This window comes from Hydra vulgaris, chromosome 15, assembly GCF_038396675.1.
Source record: "Hydra vulgaris chromosome 15, alternate assembly HydraT2T_AEP".
In the NCBI taxonomy this organism is placed as follows: Eukaryota; Metazoa; Cnidaria; class Hydrozoa; order Anthoathecata; family Hydridae; genus Hydra; species Hydra vulgaris.
Genome location: NC_088934.1, coordinates 44,875,688 through 44,897,580, shown reverse-complemented (window position 1 = coordinate 44,897,580; position 21,893 = coordinate 44,875,688). Strand labels below are relative to the sequence as shown.

Below are 21,893 nucleotides of genomic sequence, written 5' to 3'. Positions count from 1 at the left end.
ATTAGCAAATTAAAAATAAAATTAAAGTTTAAAAGTTTTTTTAAAAAATCTTTAAAATCAATTGTTGTTATTAAAATTTCCATCTAAATATAATTAGTGTTTTTGGAGCTTGATTTCAAATCAATTATTAGACAAAAAATTTTTTTTTCTGATGATGAACCAAAGTCCAAAAACATGGCACAATATTTATTTGTTTCACTTTATAAAAACAATACAAAAACTTTAACTGTAATACTTTCTCAATGTTCAACTTTTTTTTTTAAATGTTCAACTTTAATTTTTCTAAATACTATTAATTAAAGAATAGCTTTAGATTGATGTCGCAAATCAGGTGCATAATTGTACTTATTTGTCAAAATCTAATTTTTGGAAGATCTGAAATAAAACAAATTAAAAAACCAAGCACTGAAATAATTAACTACAATATGTGGTCAAAAACTACAAATTACAGCACTCTTTACAAGTTATTATTGCAAGGTCTTTTTGAAAACTAAAGGATTTTTTAAAAATATGTAATTCTTTTATCATATCATTAAAAACTTCAGTTTTTGAAACAAAAAGTAGTTTTGAAAAAAAATGTTACCATATAACTGCGAGCATTCTAAATGTATTAGAAACCTAACAATATAGTATTAGGCAGCAATGACTATAAGTTTTTTTTAAAATGATTTTCATTATAACATCAGTAAATACCTGCGTTAGCTGGGTTGTTTTACCAGATCCTGTCTCACCGACTATTACAACAACAGGGTTGTCACGAATAATTGTAAGCAACTCTGAGCGTGCAGCAAATATAGGTAAATACTGCCTCTGTTCTTTGAGGGTTTTTTTTTTACAAAAATCACTGGATGCTTCATTTTTTTCTTTCATGACTTCTGAGAATTGTTGTGATTTCTTATAATCACCTTCATCTCCATGTAGATCCTTAAAAACAAAAATAGTAACAAATAACAAATCATTCATTATAAAGACTATGCGAACAAATAGCAATATTGTATTTCACAAAAAATAGTAAGGGTGTATTCCACATCAAGATTGTGAAATGCACCCTTGGTGTACTCTATTATGAGCAACTAAAGTGTAAAATACATAAGTGTTTTAGAGATTATAGCCTTTTGCAATGTCAATCATTCTTTCACTTTTTTTTTAAAGCACATTCATTGTTAAGTTTCATGGTTAACAGTTTTAATAAAACAATAAGAGCAGCTACTCAAATAAAAAATATTTTACTTAAGTTTGATGTAAACTTACAAAATTTATATTTTAGAGTTTGTTACAAAATTTAGATGTTAAATTTACATTTTAAAGTTTGGCTTAAATTTATAACAATCTTGAAAAAACTTGAGAAATTTACAAAAATTTTGAAAAAACTTGAGAAATATACAAAAATAGTTATATTAAACAAAGTTCAAAATAACTTAACAAAATTTTAAATAAAAAACCAGAGTTTATTATAAGATCTATTTTGAATTTTGAAAAACTATTTATGAATACTAATTGAACACTAGGCAAAAATTGTGCAGTAAAACATTTTTTTATATTTCCTGTTATTAATTTGAATCAAAATATTTTCTTTGTTGCTTTGCCTTAATTAGTTTTCATTGATTTCAGTATAGATTGCAAAAGTGATACAAGTATTTTATTCAAACAACTTTTATTCCACTTAAAAATAGATTAGGAAAACAAGTAAACCTTAGCATTCAACTTTACTTAATACTAACAAATTAAAATCAATAAAAAATCAATAAAGTCAAACTGATAACAACGTCTTTCCATTACCATAATATTATCATAAAAAATAGCAACAAAATCATATAGTAAAATGTTGTTTTACCTTTTTTTTTTAAAGATATTTTTTTCTTATAAAATTCTTTAAAAATTTTTTTAGTTATACTTTTATCGAATGATTGCTGATCAACATTGATTGAATAAAAAGCTAAACACACTCACTTCTTGCGCTTATGGGCTAGCAAATCAGAGCCAGACGTAAGATCTACAGAATGGATTTCAATTGATCGAATACACACATTAGTCACTGTAAGCCGTAAGCCATCACTCTTAGCCAAAAGAGCTACAACCTCATACTGATATGGAATGATTTGCTATGAAGTGAGATTTTAGATCTGAGCACATAGCCAGGGAGCGCTGACATGCATTGTGAAGCTTCCAAATGAAGGAATACCTCAGGGTCAGCATAGTCACAAGTTTATTAAGCACTGTAACCACATCCAGCAGGATAGTCTAATGTTCGTTTTGTTGTTGAGGTGTACATTGGAAGAAGTCGGGGCTCACTTGCCACAAAGAATATATTTTTAATTGTTTATACAATGATCGCAAAAAGTGACCAACGGAGCCCTCCAGTTACATAAACCTGGGAAATGTGATAATAAGACTAGATTGTAGATGATATCATAGGGTAAGAACTATGATTGAATGTAAAGATTATTTAGTAGAAGGAATAAAATTTCACAACTCAGGAAAAGGGTGAACAATAACTCACGCTCTAGTCATTCTTAGCAAATGATAAAACAATGGCCTAAGAGTAAACAAGTCTAAATCCGCTGGTGTATTAATGGCTACCATGACTAAAAATACAATACAAAGTAATAAATAAAATAAGAAGATAATAAAATGGTAATTGAAATGATAATAAATGATGGTTTGGACAATATAAAAAGAAAAAACAAAAAATGCGCACCCTACAAGGTTCAAACTCTTGGTTCTGAATTTTCAGTTTATGATGCAGCGCGCAAATTAGCAATTTTATGACTTTTTACTTTTTACATTTTAACTTCTTAACAAAAAAAAAAAATCCCTAACTGTTTCAATAAAGAACAAAAACATCTGAATAGTCGTCTTTATTTTTTATCATAAACTATCATAATTTATCTAATTAAGTCAGTCCTTGTGTTCACACTCCACGCATGTTTTATGTATTTAAACCAGTCAATGTATGTACACTCTTGGCATGTTCAACCTATTTAAGTCAGTTGATGTATGTACACTCCCTACAGATCTACCTATTTAGATCAGTAATGTATTTAGGTCAGTATGTACACTCCACTGAGCTAATCCCTAAATAAATCACTCAATAAAAATGAAAAAATAAATAAATAAAAATACAATAATATCTGCATTACTATTTTTTATATATTTAAACACATTTTTGCAAACTATCAATACATGTATACCATGATTAGTTAGAGTGTTAAGGTATTGCACTTCATACTTTTACACTATCGGATGACTTCCCTACAAAACAACATAAAACACTAATCCCACACTTTTCCCCATCAGATCTTGCTTTTATCCTCTGAATTCTATTTATTATATACAATAAATATATATTATCTATATATTTAATTTTTCACATTTAGATTGCATTTTTGTGTATTAACTAGATCTTTATATTTTGCTTGTGTCTATTTGAATAAACATGCCAATTACATACACAAAGCAATTACATACATACAATTATTTGTTTCTTATGCATCATCAGGCAATGACTTCTTTTGAATAAACTACGTGATGAGCTACTTCTTTTTGTACTTCCCAACTGCATGATGTTTTCATTTTCCTTAGTTTTTATTTCAAGCCTAGCATGTCAGGCTTGAAATTGTACTTTAACTTAACTGGTAAACAAAACACAATCTGATTTGCCAAAGGATAGAAGCCTGTGTCAGGTGTGTATTGGAACAGTTTTAAATCAGTTATTAAATCAGACATTTTTCAAAGCATAGATGTTTAATCCATCGTAGATTCTCTAATGTACAAATACATTGACTAACAGATCTTTGCGTTAATTCCATAAGAGACTAACTTAATGCGGGGTTATCTTAAAGAATACTTTATGATTTAATCACACTTAATGTGGGGTTAAATCATAAATGTGAATATTTCTTGGTGAGTGGGTCTAAAGTCAGAGATTCTCATTGCATAGGTCTCTAATCCATTGCAGACTCTCATTTGACATTTTTTAGCTTTATAAGAAAGAAATGATCTTTGAAGTAAAAAACAAAAGGATAAGTTACACAAGAAAAATAACTCTGCTGAAAAATGTATTATTTTATTAGAGCAGTAACCAAATAAGCATTTTCAGATGAGACAGAGGTTTAAGTATGGCTGCTAGTGGAGGTTCAAAAAGTTTTATAGTTGCAAAAAAATTTATAGATTTTTTGCTCATTTAAAAAAAATACTCATTGCTTATCAAAACTTGTTGATAGGTATACAACTGGCACTTGTGATAACAATGATAACATTAATGGAAGATAACAAGTTTTCTAAAAAATATTTTGCTATATTCTGTTTTAGACATGCAACCCCATATACTATTTTATTTAATGAGATTAAATCAAAAAACGAAAATAAAAAAGGTTATGCTGTTTAATTAGTTTATTATGAAAAGCTGATGATCAGTTATAATTACTAATAGTGTTAATTATATTAAATATGTTAATTATGTTAATAATGTTACTGGTGTTAATTATAACTATTTAAACCTTATTTTTATAACTGTTAAACACTGTATTTATAAAGAGTGATTGTGATCTCAAAACAAAATATGTAAAACAAAAATTAAAAAAAAAAACTAACATCTTTATCTTCTTTTCTTTCTATACCCAAAATGTCACCGATTTTAGTTCCAGCTAATTCCCACTCTCTTCTTTGAGCTTTGAGTGCTTCTTTTTTTTCTCGATGAACACGAACTGAATGACACCCTTTGCGGGATACAGTTGCCATATCGCCAGTTGGATCCTATTGTAAAACAAGTACATTTAAAAATTCTTTTTTTTACTATTTCCAAGTCAAAAACTTTGTAATATCAAAAAATAAATTCTTAAACAAGTCTTATTAAAGAATTAAACTCTTTTTATGTTTATTCAATTTAAGTTTATTCTTATTGTCTTTAATAACAAAAAATATTTATTGCTTTTTAGCAAAAAAACACTTGTTTCGAAAATGACAAAAAAAGCTCTTGAAAAATAATTTTTTTAAAAATCTTTCACTAGATACAGAGTAAAAAAAAATCTTTAAAATACCTTTAAAGGAATAACTGGTTCTGGCTGTTTGGTAAACATGATTCTTCCATCTAAAAATGGGGGCACTATGTTGTGAACAAGTAGATGAACTTTAGCCTCATCTGATTCGTCAAAATTTTCTTCAAACTCAGTACGTAATACCACTCCACTTGTCAAAAGACGATTTGTCTCCCACATATCATTATCCTGATTGATCAAACATTAAATATAAACACAAAAATAATGAACAAAAAATGTAAAAGTAATAAAATGTAAATATATTACATACAACTATGCTAAACTGCATACCACTACAATATCTCAGAATTAGATGAGGTCTAATAGTTTGAGGTCGACAAATAATTGCTGACCTTAAACTGTTAGAGGTCGGCAAAAAAATTGAAACAAAGGGGTTACGCCATAAAACGTAGAAACGAGATCAGCAATTTATTGCTGACCTCAAACACTTTTTGGTCAACAGTCAAGACCTAATCCAACCCTAATTCTGAAAGCTGACAATATGTAAGCATATTGTAGTTGTATGCAGTTTATGAATGGCATGGAAAAACTATTACATATTTACATATGTATTTTGCTCTTAATTTCAATCAAGACAACTTTCATTTTGATGAATGGATGAATGAGCTGCAAAAAAGAAATAGTTTAATAAGAGAAAACTTAAGTCATGATAAATTGAGACATAGCATTAAAACTTAACTTCATGACTTATTGAGACAAGATATTAAAAATTTAACATCATGACTTATTAAAACAAGATATTAAAAACTTAACATCATGACTTATTGAGACAAGATATCAAAAACTTTATGCCATGACTTATTGAGATAAGATATTAAAAACTTAAGATCTTAACATAAAACTTAACGTTATGATTTATTGAGACAAAATATTAAAAAACTTAACATCATAACTTAATGAGACAAGATACTAATTGCTACAGTCATACTTGTGATGCATTTAATTTACAGCCATAAAAATTATCTATGAATTATTATAACAAATACTTAAAATAATTAAAATAGTGGTATGCAGTCCACCCTTTTTTTAATATTTGAATATTTTACAAATTGGACTTTTAAAACATTCAAATATTTGAAAAAATGGGTCAAATATTAAAAAATATATTAAAAATGAAAAAATATAAAATAAAAAAGTTCAAAGCAAATTTCTACAAACACCAAAACAAAAGCATTTGAAATTATACTTTTAAGATCATTTTAGCAGTAGACTTGACAATTTTTTTTTTTTTTAATTTTAAATCTTAAAGTATACAGTTACTCATTCAATTTGTTTTTTCAGTAATATAATGCAAAAACTTAGTTATTAAATCAAACTTCAAAATCTTATCAAATTAATCAAACTCTTATTAAATTAATATAAATTTTATACTTAAATCTATTAATTTTAGATTTACTGAATAAAAATATAAAAAACTAAATATATATTAAAATAATTAAAAAAATTTATTTTATTATTATATTAAATCTTTATCATGCTCTATAAGTTAATGTCTTTAAAAACACTAAATTAGAAGAAAATAAAAAGCATGCAAATAAAAAGTTTGACCAAAAAAAAAACAGTTTGACCAAACTCATATAAAATTTGCCTTTTCTTATAAGATCATAAAATAAGATGATAAAACCAGAAATTACTAATAATCTAATAATAGAAATAATAATAGAAATGCGTGTTTTTATAGAATAAACTTACTAGGTTAGATGTTGTGAAACTATAGACATTTGTTTTCCAACATTTGTTTAATTGCTGATAAAAAATAAGGAATTTACATTTAAAATGGGGGAAAAAAAAACTAAATTAAAAAAAAGTCCTTTTGTAATTATAATATATTTAGATGTTTTGCTGTTGTACTTCTGCTGTTGTGCTTCTACTGTTGGGCTGTCATTTTCAGTGATTACTTTAGCAGATAAATGTGCTTTTTGTTAAAGGGTTAAAATAAATCCACTCAGAGCTTCCAGTTTTGAGAGAAATTATTTAATTGAATCCTTGTGCAAAAAAGAAAAAAATTTTGGTGGTCCTTTTATTGAAGAGATTTTTGCACCTTACTTGTTCTTTTTAATTTATGTTTTGATTAAGGTGATACCATATTTCTGTAGTAAATTATGTGAACTCAGATTTTTTTATGAATATCTTGCAGACACTTTTAGATTGATCTTTTTCAAGTTTCCAGCATCTGACATTTTTCTGTGTGTGACTGGAATGAGCGAAAGTTACTTAAGAAAAAAATAAAACAACAGCTTGTTTTTTTTACTATCAAAATTTACTGACAAATTGGTTAAAAAAAAGGTAAAAACTCAACCCTATTTAACATTTTAAGCAAAGAATAAGCAAACAAAATAATAAATGTAATAAAAAGATAGCTAAGGAAACAAACTATTTCATAATTTTTAAACCTTTTGTGCTAGAAAGAATGGAAATATATTGATAATAGAAAAAATACAATCATCATGTACCATAATTTCTTAACCACTTATTTACAAAAATTTGTTATCAAAATTCAGTTTTATACAAACAATGAAACTGTGAAAATCGTACACGTATTCTGCATGTATCCAGCACATATTCTATTTTATAGCAGTTCACACCTACATCTTAATATAATAACCTCACCATTATTGCAAAGAAAGCTTAATTTAAAAACATTGGGCACTAAGAAATTTATTATTAATACATTTGGAAATCAGAGTGAAACTGAGGTACTAGAAAGGGTTCAAGTTACAGTTTTAGGAACAAACAATTGTTTTGTTTTAATTCCTTGTTTTATTAAAAGTACTGATTTAGCATTCAAGAAACTTGGTCATTTAAAGGGTTTAACATTAGCAGATGTTGTAGTAAATAGTCCTGTAAATATTTATATTATGGTAGGTGCAGACTTTTACAAGCAATACTTTGATAATACAATTATTCAAAGTAATTCTGGGCGAGTTGCATTAAAATTAAACCTTGGAGGGTATGTGTTAAGTGGTTATTGAGGAAAAAAAAGGAAGTTCTTCTTCTGTTAATACTGTACATGTTATAAAGATTCAATCTGAATTTATTGACAATGATATAATTTGAAAATCTTCTTTAAGAGAGATTTGGGGTTATAAAGTATATAGTTGTAAAGAAAATGATTTCATATTGAATAAATTTAAAGAGACCACTTATTTTGATAAATATTTATAAAAATATTTATTATAAGGTTAGTTAATCATTTTTTGATGATCATTTTGTATTACCTAATAACTGTTTTTTGCGATAATTGTACAAATTCTCTGACAAAACAATTTTCAAAAGACTTTAATAATTTCTATAATAATATTTTCAAGGACAAATTATCTCATGGTATTATTGAAAAATTTTCAGTTTATAATTGCTGAAAAAGTACATTATTTTATCATCATATTTAACTAATTCCAGTTAAATATGATAATAAAACACCAAAAGTTCGATTGGTATTTGAAACAAGTGCAAAATCTTTTATTGAATCACTTGTTAATATTCAGGTCAATACCTAGTTTGTAGTACATCACCTTTTATAACTTTGTTACAATTTCGTTCTAAAATATTTGCTTTTATGGCAGATATTGAAAAGGCATTTCTTCTAATAGATATTACAGAAGAATGTTGTGATTATGTTAGGTTTGTATGCTTTGATAATTTTTACAATTTAACTGTTAAAAATCTATCAAATGAAAAATCAGCAACACATCATTTTGTAGATATTGTTGTTTAGAATTACATCTTCATTTTACTTAATGAAAAATAATTTTTTTTTAAATTCATGTTTTATTAATAAACTTGTGAATAGTCTGTATGTTAATGACCTGAACAATTTGATGAAGTAGATCAATCTATAAAACTTTATGAATGGTGTAAAACAATAATAAAGGAAGGTGGGTTTCATCAATTTGAATCAAAATGTATACACTTAAAAGATATTTTTCAAAAATTTATTCAAAAAAAAAAAGAAGCTAAAATTCTAGGTATTATTTGGAACAAACAAAATAAATAATTTACGAATTTTTGAACATATTATTTATTGCTATTAGTATACCAAGGAAAAGAGATGCTTTTATTTTTGTTACCAGTATATACGATCCTTTAGGATTTATAAAACCCATTTGCTGTTCAGCTAAAATTATTATTTTAGTGCTTAAATCACTCTAAATTAGGTTAGGATAGTTACCTTGATAAAGAGAACCTATTTGAATGGCAAAATGTAAATTACAATTAATTTAAAATTAATATAATTTACAGAAGGTAGTAAATTAACAATGATGGTATCTTAACCATTCAAAAAAGCCTTTATATAAGTTTGGTTCATCTCTAATTCAAGTTGGTGATATATTAGTAATATATCATTCAAGTAAATGTTGTTTACTGTGAAAAGTAGATATTGTTAAAGACATTTATAAATCAAAAGACAATAAATTAAGAAACGCCACATTAAGTTATATTTACAATAACAAACATCTAGGGATTAACAGACCGATAAATAAGATTTACCCAATAGAAAGTGGCTCAGAGCATATCAACAATAGATTCAGAGCATATCAACAATAAATTGAATATAGAATTTGTAGATTAAAGACTTATCCAAATTTATGTTAACAGCTCCTTGAGCAGGGTAGTGTAGCAATAGAAATCTAGTTTCTAAGACTTAAATTAATTACTGTTGTGACTTTTGTTATGAGACTTTTTGTAATATTTAAGTTAACTGCTCAATTATTAGCGCTTACATCTTTTTGTAGCACAATTTTATAAAAAAATAAGTAGGTCAATATATCTAATCATTGAATTAATTTGAGTATTTACAAACAGGATATTTGAAACATTTCATATCAAATCCTTAAAAGAAAAAGCCCATTAATGTCAAATAGGCTTGCCAATTCTCTAGTAATAGTAATATTAATAATAATACCAATAATACCTTCAAAGACTAAAATTTATTGTTGTTAAAAAAAGTGATGTTATTTGTTTTGAAATAAGTTTTAATAAAACACTAGACTGGGTGAATAAAAAAAGCAATTACTTTTAATCAGCATTTTTGGTGTAACTGCTCAGCTTTACGAGAACAAATTTTTTAGCTATTTTATTTTATTTTACTCAAACTTTTATTCACAATAAAGCTGAGCAATTACTCAGTGTTTTTGGAGTAAATTGCTCAACTTTACGTGAATAAAAATTTGAACAATTTTGCTAAAATGTTTATTCACGTAAAGCTGAGCAATTACTCTAAAAATGCTGAGTAAAAGCAATTGTTTTTTTTATTCACCCGGCCCACTAATTTGATCAAAGTCATAAACTAAATAATGTACTTTTAAAAACACTGGTTTTAAGTCAATACTTTAATGCATTATTAACTGTTACTTACAACTATGATTAAATACTTAAGAAAAATGTCCATCACCAAAAAAAAGAAACAATAACAAATAAATTTTAAAACATATGCACATTTTATTCAATTGCACCTTTTGAACTTGCCTTGCTCTTGCAGACCGCTTTTTCTGATGTTGCTTTTTTAACAACTCTTCTTTTTTCTTGATATATTCTTCAGAAACATTTGCAAAAGGATTCTGTTTTGCATCATACCCAGAATCCATGTCATACCATGCTCGATCTAAATCTTTTTGCTCATTTTCCCACTCCTCAAATCCATCAACATTTTTTTCTAAAGAATTAAATATGATCATATTGAAAGTTTAATTTTATATCAGATTAAGAACTTTTGTTATCTGATTTTTTAATATCTAAAAAATACTGGATCATAATTTGATTTCACATAAATATATATAAAAAAAATTATACAAAATAATACCACAAAAAAATCCAATTAAACTGCATTTAATTTATAATTTATTATCATTTACCATTATTTGTGCCTGGTAACAAAATCAAATGTGCATGCAAATAAAATTGAACTTTTTTTATTGTAAACAAAGATATTTTAAAGGCTGCATTTTTTTTTTATTTTTTACATAATAATTATATTATTATTTTTTATTATATTTAGGGAGACCGGAGCTAGTTTGATGCAGTCTAATGTTGCTTTATATCCAAACATTTATGAGGTAGTAAAGACAATAAGCATCTACTTTGTGCAATTTTAACAAAGAAACTCATAAAAAGTAAATATCAATTTTTTCAAAAAAAATTTCAATCATTTTAATTTGAGCTGGGAAAAGTATCAGATTTTAGAACTACCGTTAAAAAAAAAAGAGTATAAAAGTTCATCTGAACTTAATCACATTCACATTCACTTTATCACATTCACATTTACTTAATCACATTCAGCTGTGATTCTTTAGAAACAAAAAATTTTCATTAACTTTTCTAGCCTCTCATCAACTTATTTCATGAATTTATCAGAAACATACAAATATAGGAAAAAGTTTCAAATCCATAGTCAGAACTTAAAATTAATTAACTAGAATTAATTTTAATTACAAAACAAAAGTATAATTAAGGAGTAAGAAAATAAATTAGCATAAAGCAGGCTATAATGTTTGCTATCAATATGTTTCAAAAAAATTTGACAAGAAATGACTTAGGCCTTAGTGTTAACTGTTTAATTGACTGTTTACTACTTGTTAATTGTGTGGTTAACTCAACAGGAAAAAAAATTACTTTGGAGACATTATTGGTGAACAAAGGTAAAACAGTGGTAAAAACTTTTACTCTTTTTTTTAATATATGGCATGGTAGTACACATCAAAAGTGAGTTTGAATCAAGAGCTACCAAAAATTTGAAGAGTTCAGCCACCAAACTAACTGACAACCTACCAAAAAGATAATTGTAAAAAAAGTTCTAAAACCTAACTAAAAGATAATTATAAAAAAATCCAGAAGAATAAGAAAAGATCTTATAAATTTAAATTTGCCTAATTAACTGATGATTAAAATGATGGCAAATGAGGCGGATAATAAAAAAATGATGATGGATCATGTCAGGAAACAATGTATACTAACATTATTGTAAATAAACTTGTTTGTTTATTTATTGTAACTTGTATATTATATATTGTAACTTGTATGTTGTTTATTTTATAATAAACTTTTTATTTTATTACACACGTCATCAGTTCACCTAGTTTACATTTACTCTAAGATTTTTACATTAATCATGGAAGGATGTTTAAAAGAAAACATACCAAAGTATCTGTTAATGCAAATATGGTGATAATATTTACCCTTTGAATTGGTTAACAATCAAAAATACCTTAAACTATGTTTTTTTAATTGATTTGCATGTCAGCTTAATAGTAACTCACTTAATGCTAAACTCAATCAATTTATTTTAGACATTATTTATAGTCATGAAACAAAATCCTGACAGGAAATTTTTATCAATTGATTTTAGTCAAGATTTGAGGGAAAAAAGTAATACCAGGACTCCTTTGATCACGGATTGAGCTTCCAGGTTTCCTATCATCTGCCCAACTATTGTACTTATGAGTTGGTGTAAATCTTGGTGTTTCATCTGCATGTCTTCCTGATTGAGAACTATATCTAATTAAAATATGACAATAAGTTAAATTTCATGTTATTAAAAAAATAAGTGTTAAAATATATGAAAATCAATGAAATAAAAATAAAATATATTATTTATTTATGTTTCATTACATTGTCAAAGTTTCCTAATTTGGAAAATGCTTTAACTTGCTCATATTTGGAAGCACTTGAAACTAAAAATTATTCCATGGTAGCCACATTGAAAAAATAATAAAAAATTACTTTTTGCAAGAATTTGTAGTATAAATGTTTTTAATGATAATCCCAATATCAGTTCAAACTTTCATTTAATAGAATTCTAATTTGTAACTCTATCATTGAATTAAAACAAATTGTTAAGTAAATATTGTTTAAGAAATCACAAATTTAATATACAAAGAAGTTATCATAACATATATTTCTGGTTACCATTGGTTACAATGTTACTAAAATGTAGAAAACCACTTCAATTTGGTACAAAGAAAAACAATTAAAATCATTGCAATTTAAACTTTGCTTGCAAATAACAAAAAAAAAACTTATTGAATTAAAACAAATTGTTAATTTAGGTTTTAATTAATATAAAAAGATAACACTGACCCTAGATAATTTTTCTGACCACAGAATCATTGCAGTCACTGACCACAAGATATAACACTAACTTAAAAAAACCCTTACTAAGTTAAATGTCATAAGGCATGAGAAGCATATTTTGAGTAAAAATAAATTGCGCATTAAAAACTAGAGAAGACACAAAAACAAAACTAAAAAACACAATTTTCTTTACATATCTTCTTTGTACTTGGTGATTCAAAATATTTGGTTTTAGTTTTCACCAAAACTTTGCTTTAAATCAAAAATTTAGTTTCAGTACATTTTAGAAATTCGGTAGGAGCTAAAATTTCAATAGAAAATTAAACTGTAAACCAAAATTTCAATAAAAACTTGTTTATAAATTTTTACTTAATTTAGAAAATTAGCTAATTGATGTATGTTTTGAAAAAATTTTATATTTATTTTATTTTTTATATTTAGGATATTATTTTATCAGTAATGCTTACAAGTTTTTTATTTGTTCACCAAATAGTTTGAGTAATTTTTCTTCAATTACTTCATATTAAGTTAAAAATAAAGAAAAAAAATCCAATAAAAAAAAATTATTATTATATTACTACATGAAGTAAATCATATTCAAACTATTTCTAATCACCATAAAAAGGCCTACTTGGATAAACTTGAGATTTTGTATGACAGAAGCTTTTGTTGCAATCCATTTAACAAACACAAAGTTAAATTAAAAAGTTTTAAAAATAATTTGACTTATTTAATGTTGTATCATTTTGTTACTTTTTAGAGTAATCAGTATTGATGTTGCAAAAAGTTTGATTTAATACTTGGTCATAAACTTTGTACAATATGTTGAAAAATGTTGTATATCAAAAATAACAAAGAAGATTATGGAACGATTTATGTCAACATAAAGATTATGATTTTAATGAGATTTACATTTTAAAAGAAATCTTTTCCAGTATTAATAGCCTTGTTTGTTCACCTATAAAATTAGTAGCTCATAAAGACAGGGTCAGCATACATTGCTGACCCTGTCTTAAACATAAAGACAGGGTCAGCTATGCAAAATAATGAACCAAAAACAAGAGCTGTGTTGGGAAAGTAAACAAGACTTGGGCTCATAAATGAAATTAATTAAAGCAAAGTTTGATGTTTCTTCAAAATCAGAAAAAATTAAATTACTGACTTTGGTTCCTGAGAGTTGGAACATAAATTACACGCAAAATTATTTTCTACTTCCCTAAGAATGATAAAAGCTGCAAGGTATTTGAAACAAATGCGTGGCATAATGACAGAACCATCTAAAAAAGAAGGAAGGTCTATAAGTGAGAAAAATAAAAAATCAAGTTCATAAATTTTACCATGAAACAGTATGTCTCAATCTAAGCTGATGGTAAAAGACATTTTCAAAAAAGACTTCTATTAGTTAAAATAAAAGAACTTTATTTAGAGTTCATTAAAATTTCTTTTGATGTCAGGATTGGGTTTTCTAAGTTTTATGAACTTAAACTAAATTAAAAATAGAGAAGAAAAGTGCAATCAAAAAAAATTATTCAAGGAATCATTTTTATTTTGTAAAAGACACAGTAGTGGTGTAGTGATAGAGCGCTCGCTTCATAAGCAAAAAGTTTCAAGTTTGATCCTCACCACATCCATTTCAATAAAGTAGCTTTATCGAATGTAGTGGCTTTCTGCAACTTGGGAGGTGAATAACATTAAAAAGAAAAAGAAAAACCTAACAACTTAATATTGAGTTGTTTGAAATTTTGTGATGCCAAAATTAATAATGAGCAATTTATTGTACTTTTTGTTAACTTAAATTTAATAATTATATTTTATAAAATTAATTTGTTAAACTTTTGTATTGACTCAAGTTTATTTTTTTAATAATATACTAATGGTCAAGATCCATAACACAGGTCATGGTATTTCTATGTTTCACATCCTATTATAAGTCGATATTAATGAATTTTGCTTTCTCTTTAGTGACAAGGCTTGCACAGCTAGAAAACCAATCCTATACAAATTTGCTTGTTAATTAATTTTTTTTTCTTTTTTGTGTACTTCTAAATTTAACAACTTAATGTAGACTATAATATATAATATAGTTGTTTTTGAAATCACAGGGCAGTTGTTGCAACTACTGCAACAATAATAGCAACAACAGTAGCAGTAGCAATAGCAGTAACTATAGCAACAATTGATTTGTAGTGTGATGTCTTTACTCCCTTAATTTTTTGTTGAGATTTAGTTTTTTGTTACTGGAAACCTAGTCTTGTTGCTGGAAACCCAATTGTTGTTACTAAAAACCCAGTTGTTGTTACTAAAAATCTAGTTGCTTTTTAGCAATTTCTATAGCATTTTAGCTAACCTACAACTAAAATTATATGTAGAAGTTTATTATAGAAAAACAAGGACTACTATATGACAGGGCACGTAAAATTGAATTTCTGACTTCACTAGCAAAGGCCATTAAATACTTCTTACTAAACACTTATAAATTTAAATTTAACCAAAACAATGTTTTGTAAAACCAATATTATTAAAATAATTTTACTGTTAGAATAAGTTAGTATTATTAAAACTTAATAACAAAGTAAAAATTAATAACAAAATAAAAATTAAAATAAAAAAAAGAATATCAAGTCAATATAGGGTCATTTCAAGTGGACCAAAGTCCAACATGGACCACCTCAGATTTTAATGAAACTTGGTGGGTTGGTTTATATCAATGAGAAAAGCAATTCCTGAAAAATTGAGCATAAGATCTTTTGTGGTTCATTAAATATGGTCATTTGAAATTTCTGATTTTTCCAAAATAAAAACTTTAGTAACAAAAACATGTTTTGTTCATATTTTGAAGCTCTATATTTTAAAAACAAAATTTCAGAAAACATTCAAACTTCTATTCAATAAATTCACTTTTATTGTATACAACTCTAGACTTTCTTTAGTAAAACTTTGACACTGAATTTTTGAATGTCATATTTTATTCATAATGGCTACCTAAAAACCTAAAAACCTAAAAAATTGTTAGCAAATGTAAAAAGTTGCTAACTAATTAGGCCTGATTTAAATCAGTTTTTAAATAGCCCTAGCCCATTTCTGCCCCTTCCTCCCACTGTCCATCTACTTTTTAACATGCACATTTTTGTCCAGAACTTAGAAAAAAATTGTAACTGTAAAATTTTATGACTGATGCCTGAAGTGTCTAAATACACAAACAGAGAATTAAACATTTAAAAGCTGTGACATAAAAGACAAGCAAGTTATTGAGTGTTCTTTTTATATCTTTATTTTGCATATAAAATTTATAATTTCTTATTTGTTGTGCCAAAACTCATGGGAACCTTAGTTTATATTTTAAAACTTGTATTTAAATAAACCATTTTAGAAAGTAATTTTGTTGTTGTTGATTCACCTCCTCAAGGCCAAGAAGGCCAATACAGAAAAGGAGGCTACTTAATTGTGGTTATAACCCGCTCTCTAATCTATAACTCCAAATCACAAGTCTTGACAAACAAATCCGCAGTGCTGAGAAACAAGTTGAGCGTGGTACTACTAGGGGCATGGTGGGGATCAAACTTAAAACCTCTCGCATTTGAAGCAAGGGCTCTATTACTACACCACGACTGCAAAACAAACATAAGCTGGGCATTAATAATCAAAATTATTAAAAAAAGGAATTAAAATTAGCGTAATTAAAAGAAATTGTTTTGCAAAAAGGTTTTGCAAAACAAACTTTTGTTTAGAGTAAATAAAAGTAACCGTTAAAAAGTATTAAAAATCTTTTTTTAAAAAACAACATATTTTAAATTGACTAAAAAAGTAAATAAATACATAATATTTATTTTAATAAAGAAATTTTTAAAAAGCAACATTTTTGAAATGGACTGAAAAATAAAAAGTAAACTTTTTCTTGGAACCTAAGAACTTTGTGTACAAACACAACCTCTAGTATCCATTAAAGTCAATGACTGAAAATGTTAGACGCCCAAGATTTTAAATGGTAAAGGTATTTTATGAAGTTATAAAGACCATTGAAAAAAATCTGCTGCGGCACTACCTAGGCCGTGGGACTTAGGGCAGTTTGCTCCGGTTGTCCTCTCCTAGGGACAGTTTTGCTTTCTTATATCACCTTTTAATTCATTTTTATAACAAACTCATTTAAAAAATTGTAGATATTTATTTATCAATGTTCATAGAATTTATATAACTGAGAGCCCCCAGAGGAACAATAACAAAATTCTACCAATCTAAAAACTGCTGGAAAAAAAGTTTTATGAGCTCCTTTTAGTTTCAGAGCAGCTACTGTTTTCTCATTCTTAAAACATGTTGCACTTTCTGTAGTTGAAGTCTAGAAAGTTAAACAGCAATATAGGATATAAGAAAGGAACTGATTTCAAAATGTTATCTTTTTTATATTGATATTGATTTTTAACATCAGAAAATGGTTTTATTGTCAAGAGATAACTTTTGACACTTTTCAGAAATCCAGTTGTTACATAAACATTAAAGATGAACTTAATCAAACAAAAGAAACCAAACACGCTGATCATTTAATGAATAAATCGCCAGATAATCAGTAATTTTATTGAAATTTTGCAGTGTTACTGATTGATTTTATGATTACCTATTACAGATTTTAAATAAAGGCACCAGGGTCATTCCATGCCAAGTGGTGCAAAGGTCCCTTATGGACCATCTCAGATTTTATTGAAATTTTTTGATTTTGTACATATATATGTTAAAAGCATGTTTTGAAAATTTTAGATCAATATCTAATATGGTTCTTGAGAAAACGCTATTTAAGTAGTGGGCTATTTTGCATAAAATTTCACTCTACAAGAAAAAAGGGTTTTTTCATCATTTTTAACAGCCAATAACTTTTGAACAAGTTAGTTTTATACTTCAATTATTATAAGATAGCAAGTGTGCTGTGGATACTTTGAAAAAAGAAAAAAATATTATTTCTGGCATCTTAACTTTTTCCATAATGGCGGGCTAAAGTTGATTTTTTTGTTTTAAGAATAAGTTTTTTTGTGATTTTAAAGACCTTAATCTTAAAAACTAGTTACAAAGTTAATACAAATCAAATCGCCTGCTGATCTACATGTGGTGGATAAACATTTTTAAAAAAATCAGTTGATTAAAGAGCTGCATTCAAAAGTTATAGGTCTCCAAAATGAGTCAGATCGAGATTTTCGTAAAATTGATCTGTGATGCAAAGCATCTGTTACCTAAGATGGCACTTTTTTTTTTTTATAAAATTTTTTATACGAATCAATTAAAGACTGTTAATTAATAAAAACCAAAAAAATTAATGGGCGCTTATTTATAACCCCCAAAAGGTAGTCTCTAAAAGTCAGGTAAATTTTCCATAAAAAATTATTACTTTTTAAAAGTTTAGTTATTGTTTCATTTAATTCTATATTACTAGTATGTCAATCTAAAAAGTACTAATAAAACCAAATAAATTGTTGTATTTTAGAACTAATTAATAATAAGTAATATGCCTGAGCTTTCTACTTGCTGTATTGGTAAAGCATTAAATGAACAGTGCTATCTATCTAATAAAAGTAAACGCTACCAAGAACTGTCTAAACTAAACCAAGAGCTTATTTCTTTGAGAAGCAAAATAAATCCCATAGATTTTATTTGTAGCTATCACGAGAAAGTTTACTTGTCGAGGTATGAGAATGAACATCGCAGGTATTGTTGTAATCCGTTGAACAAGCACGCAAAAAATGTGAAAAGTAAGTTTCAATATTTAATATCTTAATTTAATAAAAATACCTTAATAACACTAAATAAATTAAAAAAAAAATATTTAATAATTATTTCCGTTATTTTTTAGATTCTCTTAGAGTTATCAGTCTTTCATATGCCAAAGATTTTGGTTTAATACCTGGTCAAAAAATTTGCACTAGTTGCAGAAAAGTTCTGAATTGCAAACATAATACAAAAGAAAATGAACTCCAAGAAAAAGAAATTTATGTTGACAACCATACATTAAAAGAAGATCTTAATTCAAGTATTGCAAGTTTTGGATGCTCACCTCTAAAACTTGTTTCAAAAAAAGATAGAGTTGCATATGGAAAGCGTAAAATTGATAGCGTAAGAGCTCATACACAAAAGGCTGTTGCCAATGTGCTAGGTTTAGAAATAGCTGCACTTTGTGGAATTGAATCACCCTCAAAAAAATGTTTGAAAAAAACAAACACAGATTTAGACAATATTATGACTCAAATTAAGTCAAAATTTGAAAAAACACTGTCAAATTCTGAAAAAATCACACTTCTTACACTCACTCCAGACAGTTGGTCAATAGAGAAAACTCAGAAGTTTTTTTTTACTTCAAAAAGATCTGTAGTACAAGCCAGAAAATTAAGTAAAAAAAGTGGAATACTATCAAAACCTTCTCCAAAATTGGGTAGAAAACTAAGCGAAGATGTAATTACAGAGGTTGTTCATTTCTACGAATGCGATGAATATTCAAGGGTTTGTCCAGGAAAAAAAGAGTTTGTTTCAGTTAAAGTAGATAGTAAAAAGCAACATATCCAAAAGCGCCTTCTACTAGTCAATATGAAAGAGCTACATATTGAGTTTAAAAAGAAATATAATTATCTTAAAGTTGGATTTTCAAAATTTTGTGAGCTAAGGCCCAAGTGGTGCATTCCTGTAGGTGGTGCTTCTGGTCTGCATGCAGTTTGTGTTTGCCAGTACCATCAAAATGTAAAGCTCCTTGTACAGAAAATTCCTGGAATTTCTGATTACAAAATCTTATTAAAATTAATGGTTTGTAGCATTGAAAATAGAGATTGTATGCTGCATAGCTGCGATAAATGTCCTGCTAAAAAGGTTTTGTTAGACTACATTGACACTTTGTTTACAGAAAAAGAAATTAGTGAAGTTAACTTTTATCAATGGCAAAAATCAAATTACCAATGTACTTTAGTACCAGCAACTCTACCTTTAGATGAATTTATTGAAATGGTTTATGAACAGTTTACGAGTGCATCATTTTATATCAAAAAGTCAAGCCACCTACTACCAACATTTGAAAACTAATTTAAAAGAAAATCAAGCTTTGGTTCTTCTTGACTTTGCAGAAAACTATAGTTTTCTAATACAGGATGCAGTGCAAGGTTTTCACTGGAATAACAGCCAAGCAACTGTGCACCCCTTTGTTGCGTATTTTATAAAAGATGGAGAACTTGATAGTCAAAGTTATTGTGTTATATCAGATCATCTGAAACATGGAACAGATGCTGTTCATTGCTTTATCGGTAATGTTATTGATAAACTTAAACAATTACAAACATTTGAACACATTATCTATTTTAGTGATGGAGCTGCATCACAATATAAAAATTACAAAAATCTTATCAACTTATGCTACCATAAACACGATTTTGACATGACTGCAGAGTGGCACTTTTTTGCAACATCGCATGGTAAAAGCCCTTGTGATGGTGTTGGTGGAACAGTGAAACGTCTTGTTGCACGAGCCAGTCTACAATCACTAAACGATCCTATTGACACACCAAGCAAAATGTACAGCTGGTGTGTTCAACACGTCAAAGGAATATCTTTTTTTTGTTGTTGACAAAGTTTCAATAGAAACACATACTACAAACTTCAATTTGGAAGAGAGATATCGTTCTTGTTCGACAATACCTGGGACACGAATCCACCACAGTTTTATCCCAATGTCACTTACCTCAATAAAAATAAGAAGAGTCTCATTTGATATTATTTGCACTAATGTGGATTTTTCTACTTGCAGAATTTATATTAATAAAATTTCCAGTTACTCACCAGGAGAATATGTGGCCTGCGTTTACGATGCTCAATGGTATTTAGGAAATATTCTTAGTATTTCAGAAGAGCATCAAGATCTTAATATGAAATTCATGAAAAAGTCTTTATGTAACAAGTTTACGTGGCCATGCAGAGATGATCTTTGTTGGGTACCTCTAATGCATATTTTATGCAAAGTGCAATCTCTTAAAGTCCAGTCAAACAGTGGAAGATTTTATAGTATTGACTTAAAAGAAATCAATGAGATTATTTTATTATTTGAGAAATTTAACTTTTTGTAAATTTTATTATTTTTGTTTATTTTCTTAAAAACATTTTGTTTGTTTTTCATTAAAAAAATTATTGTATTATAAAGAGGGGAGGGGACAGAGGGGAGGGGACTTTATCTATTGGGATTTAAAAGTTCTTTATCTAAAGGGATTAAAAGGCTTTAAGCATTGATATTTTTTAATTGATATTTCATAATAAATAACATTATATAATTCAATGCATTTATTTATTATGTCAATTTCAGAATTTTATGGAAAATTTACCTGACTTTTAGAGACTACCTTTTGGGGGTTATAAATAAGCGCCCATTAATTTTTTTGGTTTTTATTAATTAACAGTCTTTAATTGATGCGTATAAAAAATTTTATAAAAAAAAAAAAGTGCCATCTTAGGTAACAGATGCTTTGCATCACAGATCAATTTTACGAAAATCTCGATCTGACTCATTTTGGAGACCTATAACTTTTAAATGCAGCTCTTTAATCAACTGATTTTTTTAAAAATGTTTATCCACCACATGTAGATCAGCAGGCAATTTGATTTGTATTAACTTTGTAACTAGTTTTTAAGATTAAGGTCTTTAAAATCACAAAAAAACTTATTCTTAAAACAAAAAAATCAACTTTAGCCCGCCATTATGGAAAAAGTTAAGATGCCAGAAATAATATTTTTTTCTTTTTTCAAAGTATCCACAGCACA

General features: G+C 27.0%; 2 protein-coding genes across 2 annotated transcripts in view; one reads left to right on the top strand and one right to left on the bottom strand.

The window, feature by feature from the left end:
* LOC100208050 (pre-mRNA-splicing factor ATP-dependent RNA helicase PRP16) overlaps positions 1 to 21,893 on the bottom strand; it is a 50,228-nt gene that overhangs the window by 25,012 nt on the left and 3,323 nt on the right. Inside the window, exons 3-7 of the mRNA XM_065818651.1 lie at positions 12,427 to 12,548; positions 10,511 to 10,710; positions 5,040 to 5,225; positions 4,594 to 4,755; positions 694 to 924 (exon numbers count right to left, since the gene is read on the bottom strand). Of these exons, the coding sequence (XP_065674723.1) occupies positions 694 to 924; positions 4,594 to 4,755; positions 5,040 to 5,225; positions 10,511 to 10,710; positions 12,427 to 12,548 (901 nt within the window). The remainder of the gene's footprint in view (positions 1 to 693; positions 925 to 4,593; positions 4,756 to 5,039; positions 5,226 to 10,510; positions 10,711 to 12,426; positions 12,549 to 21,893) is intronic.
* On the top strand, positions 18,501 to 20,306 carry LOC136091288 (uncharacterized). Its single transcript, XM_065818652.1, has 2 exons — positions 18,501 to 18,856; positions 18,958 to 20,306. The coding sequence occupies exons 1-2, from the start codon at positions 18,613 to 18,615 to the stop codon at positions 20,169 to 20,171; spliced, it is 1,458 nt and encodes a 485-aa protein (XP_065674724.1). The 5' UTR covers positions 18,501 to 18,612; the 3' UTR covers positions 20,172 to 20,306.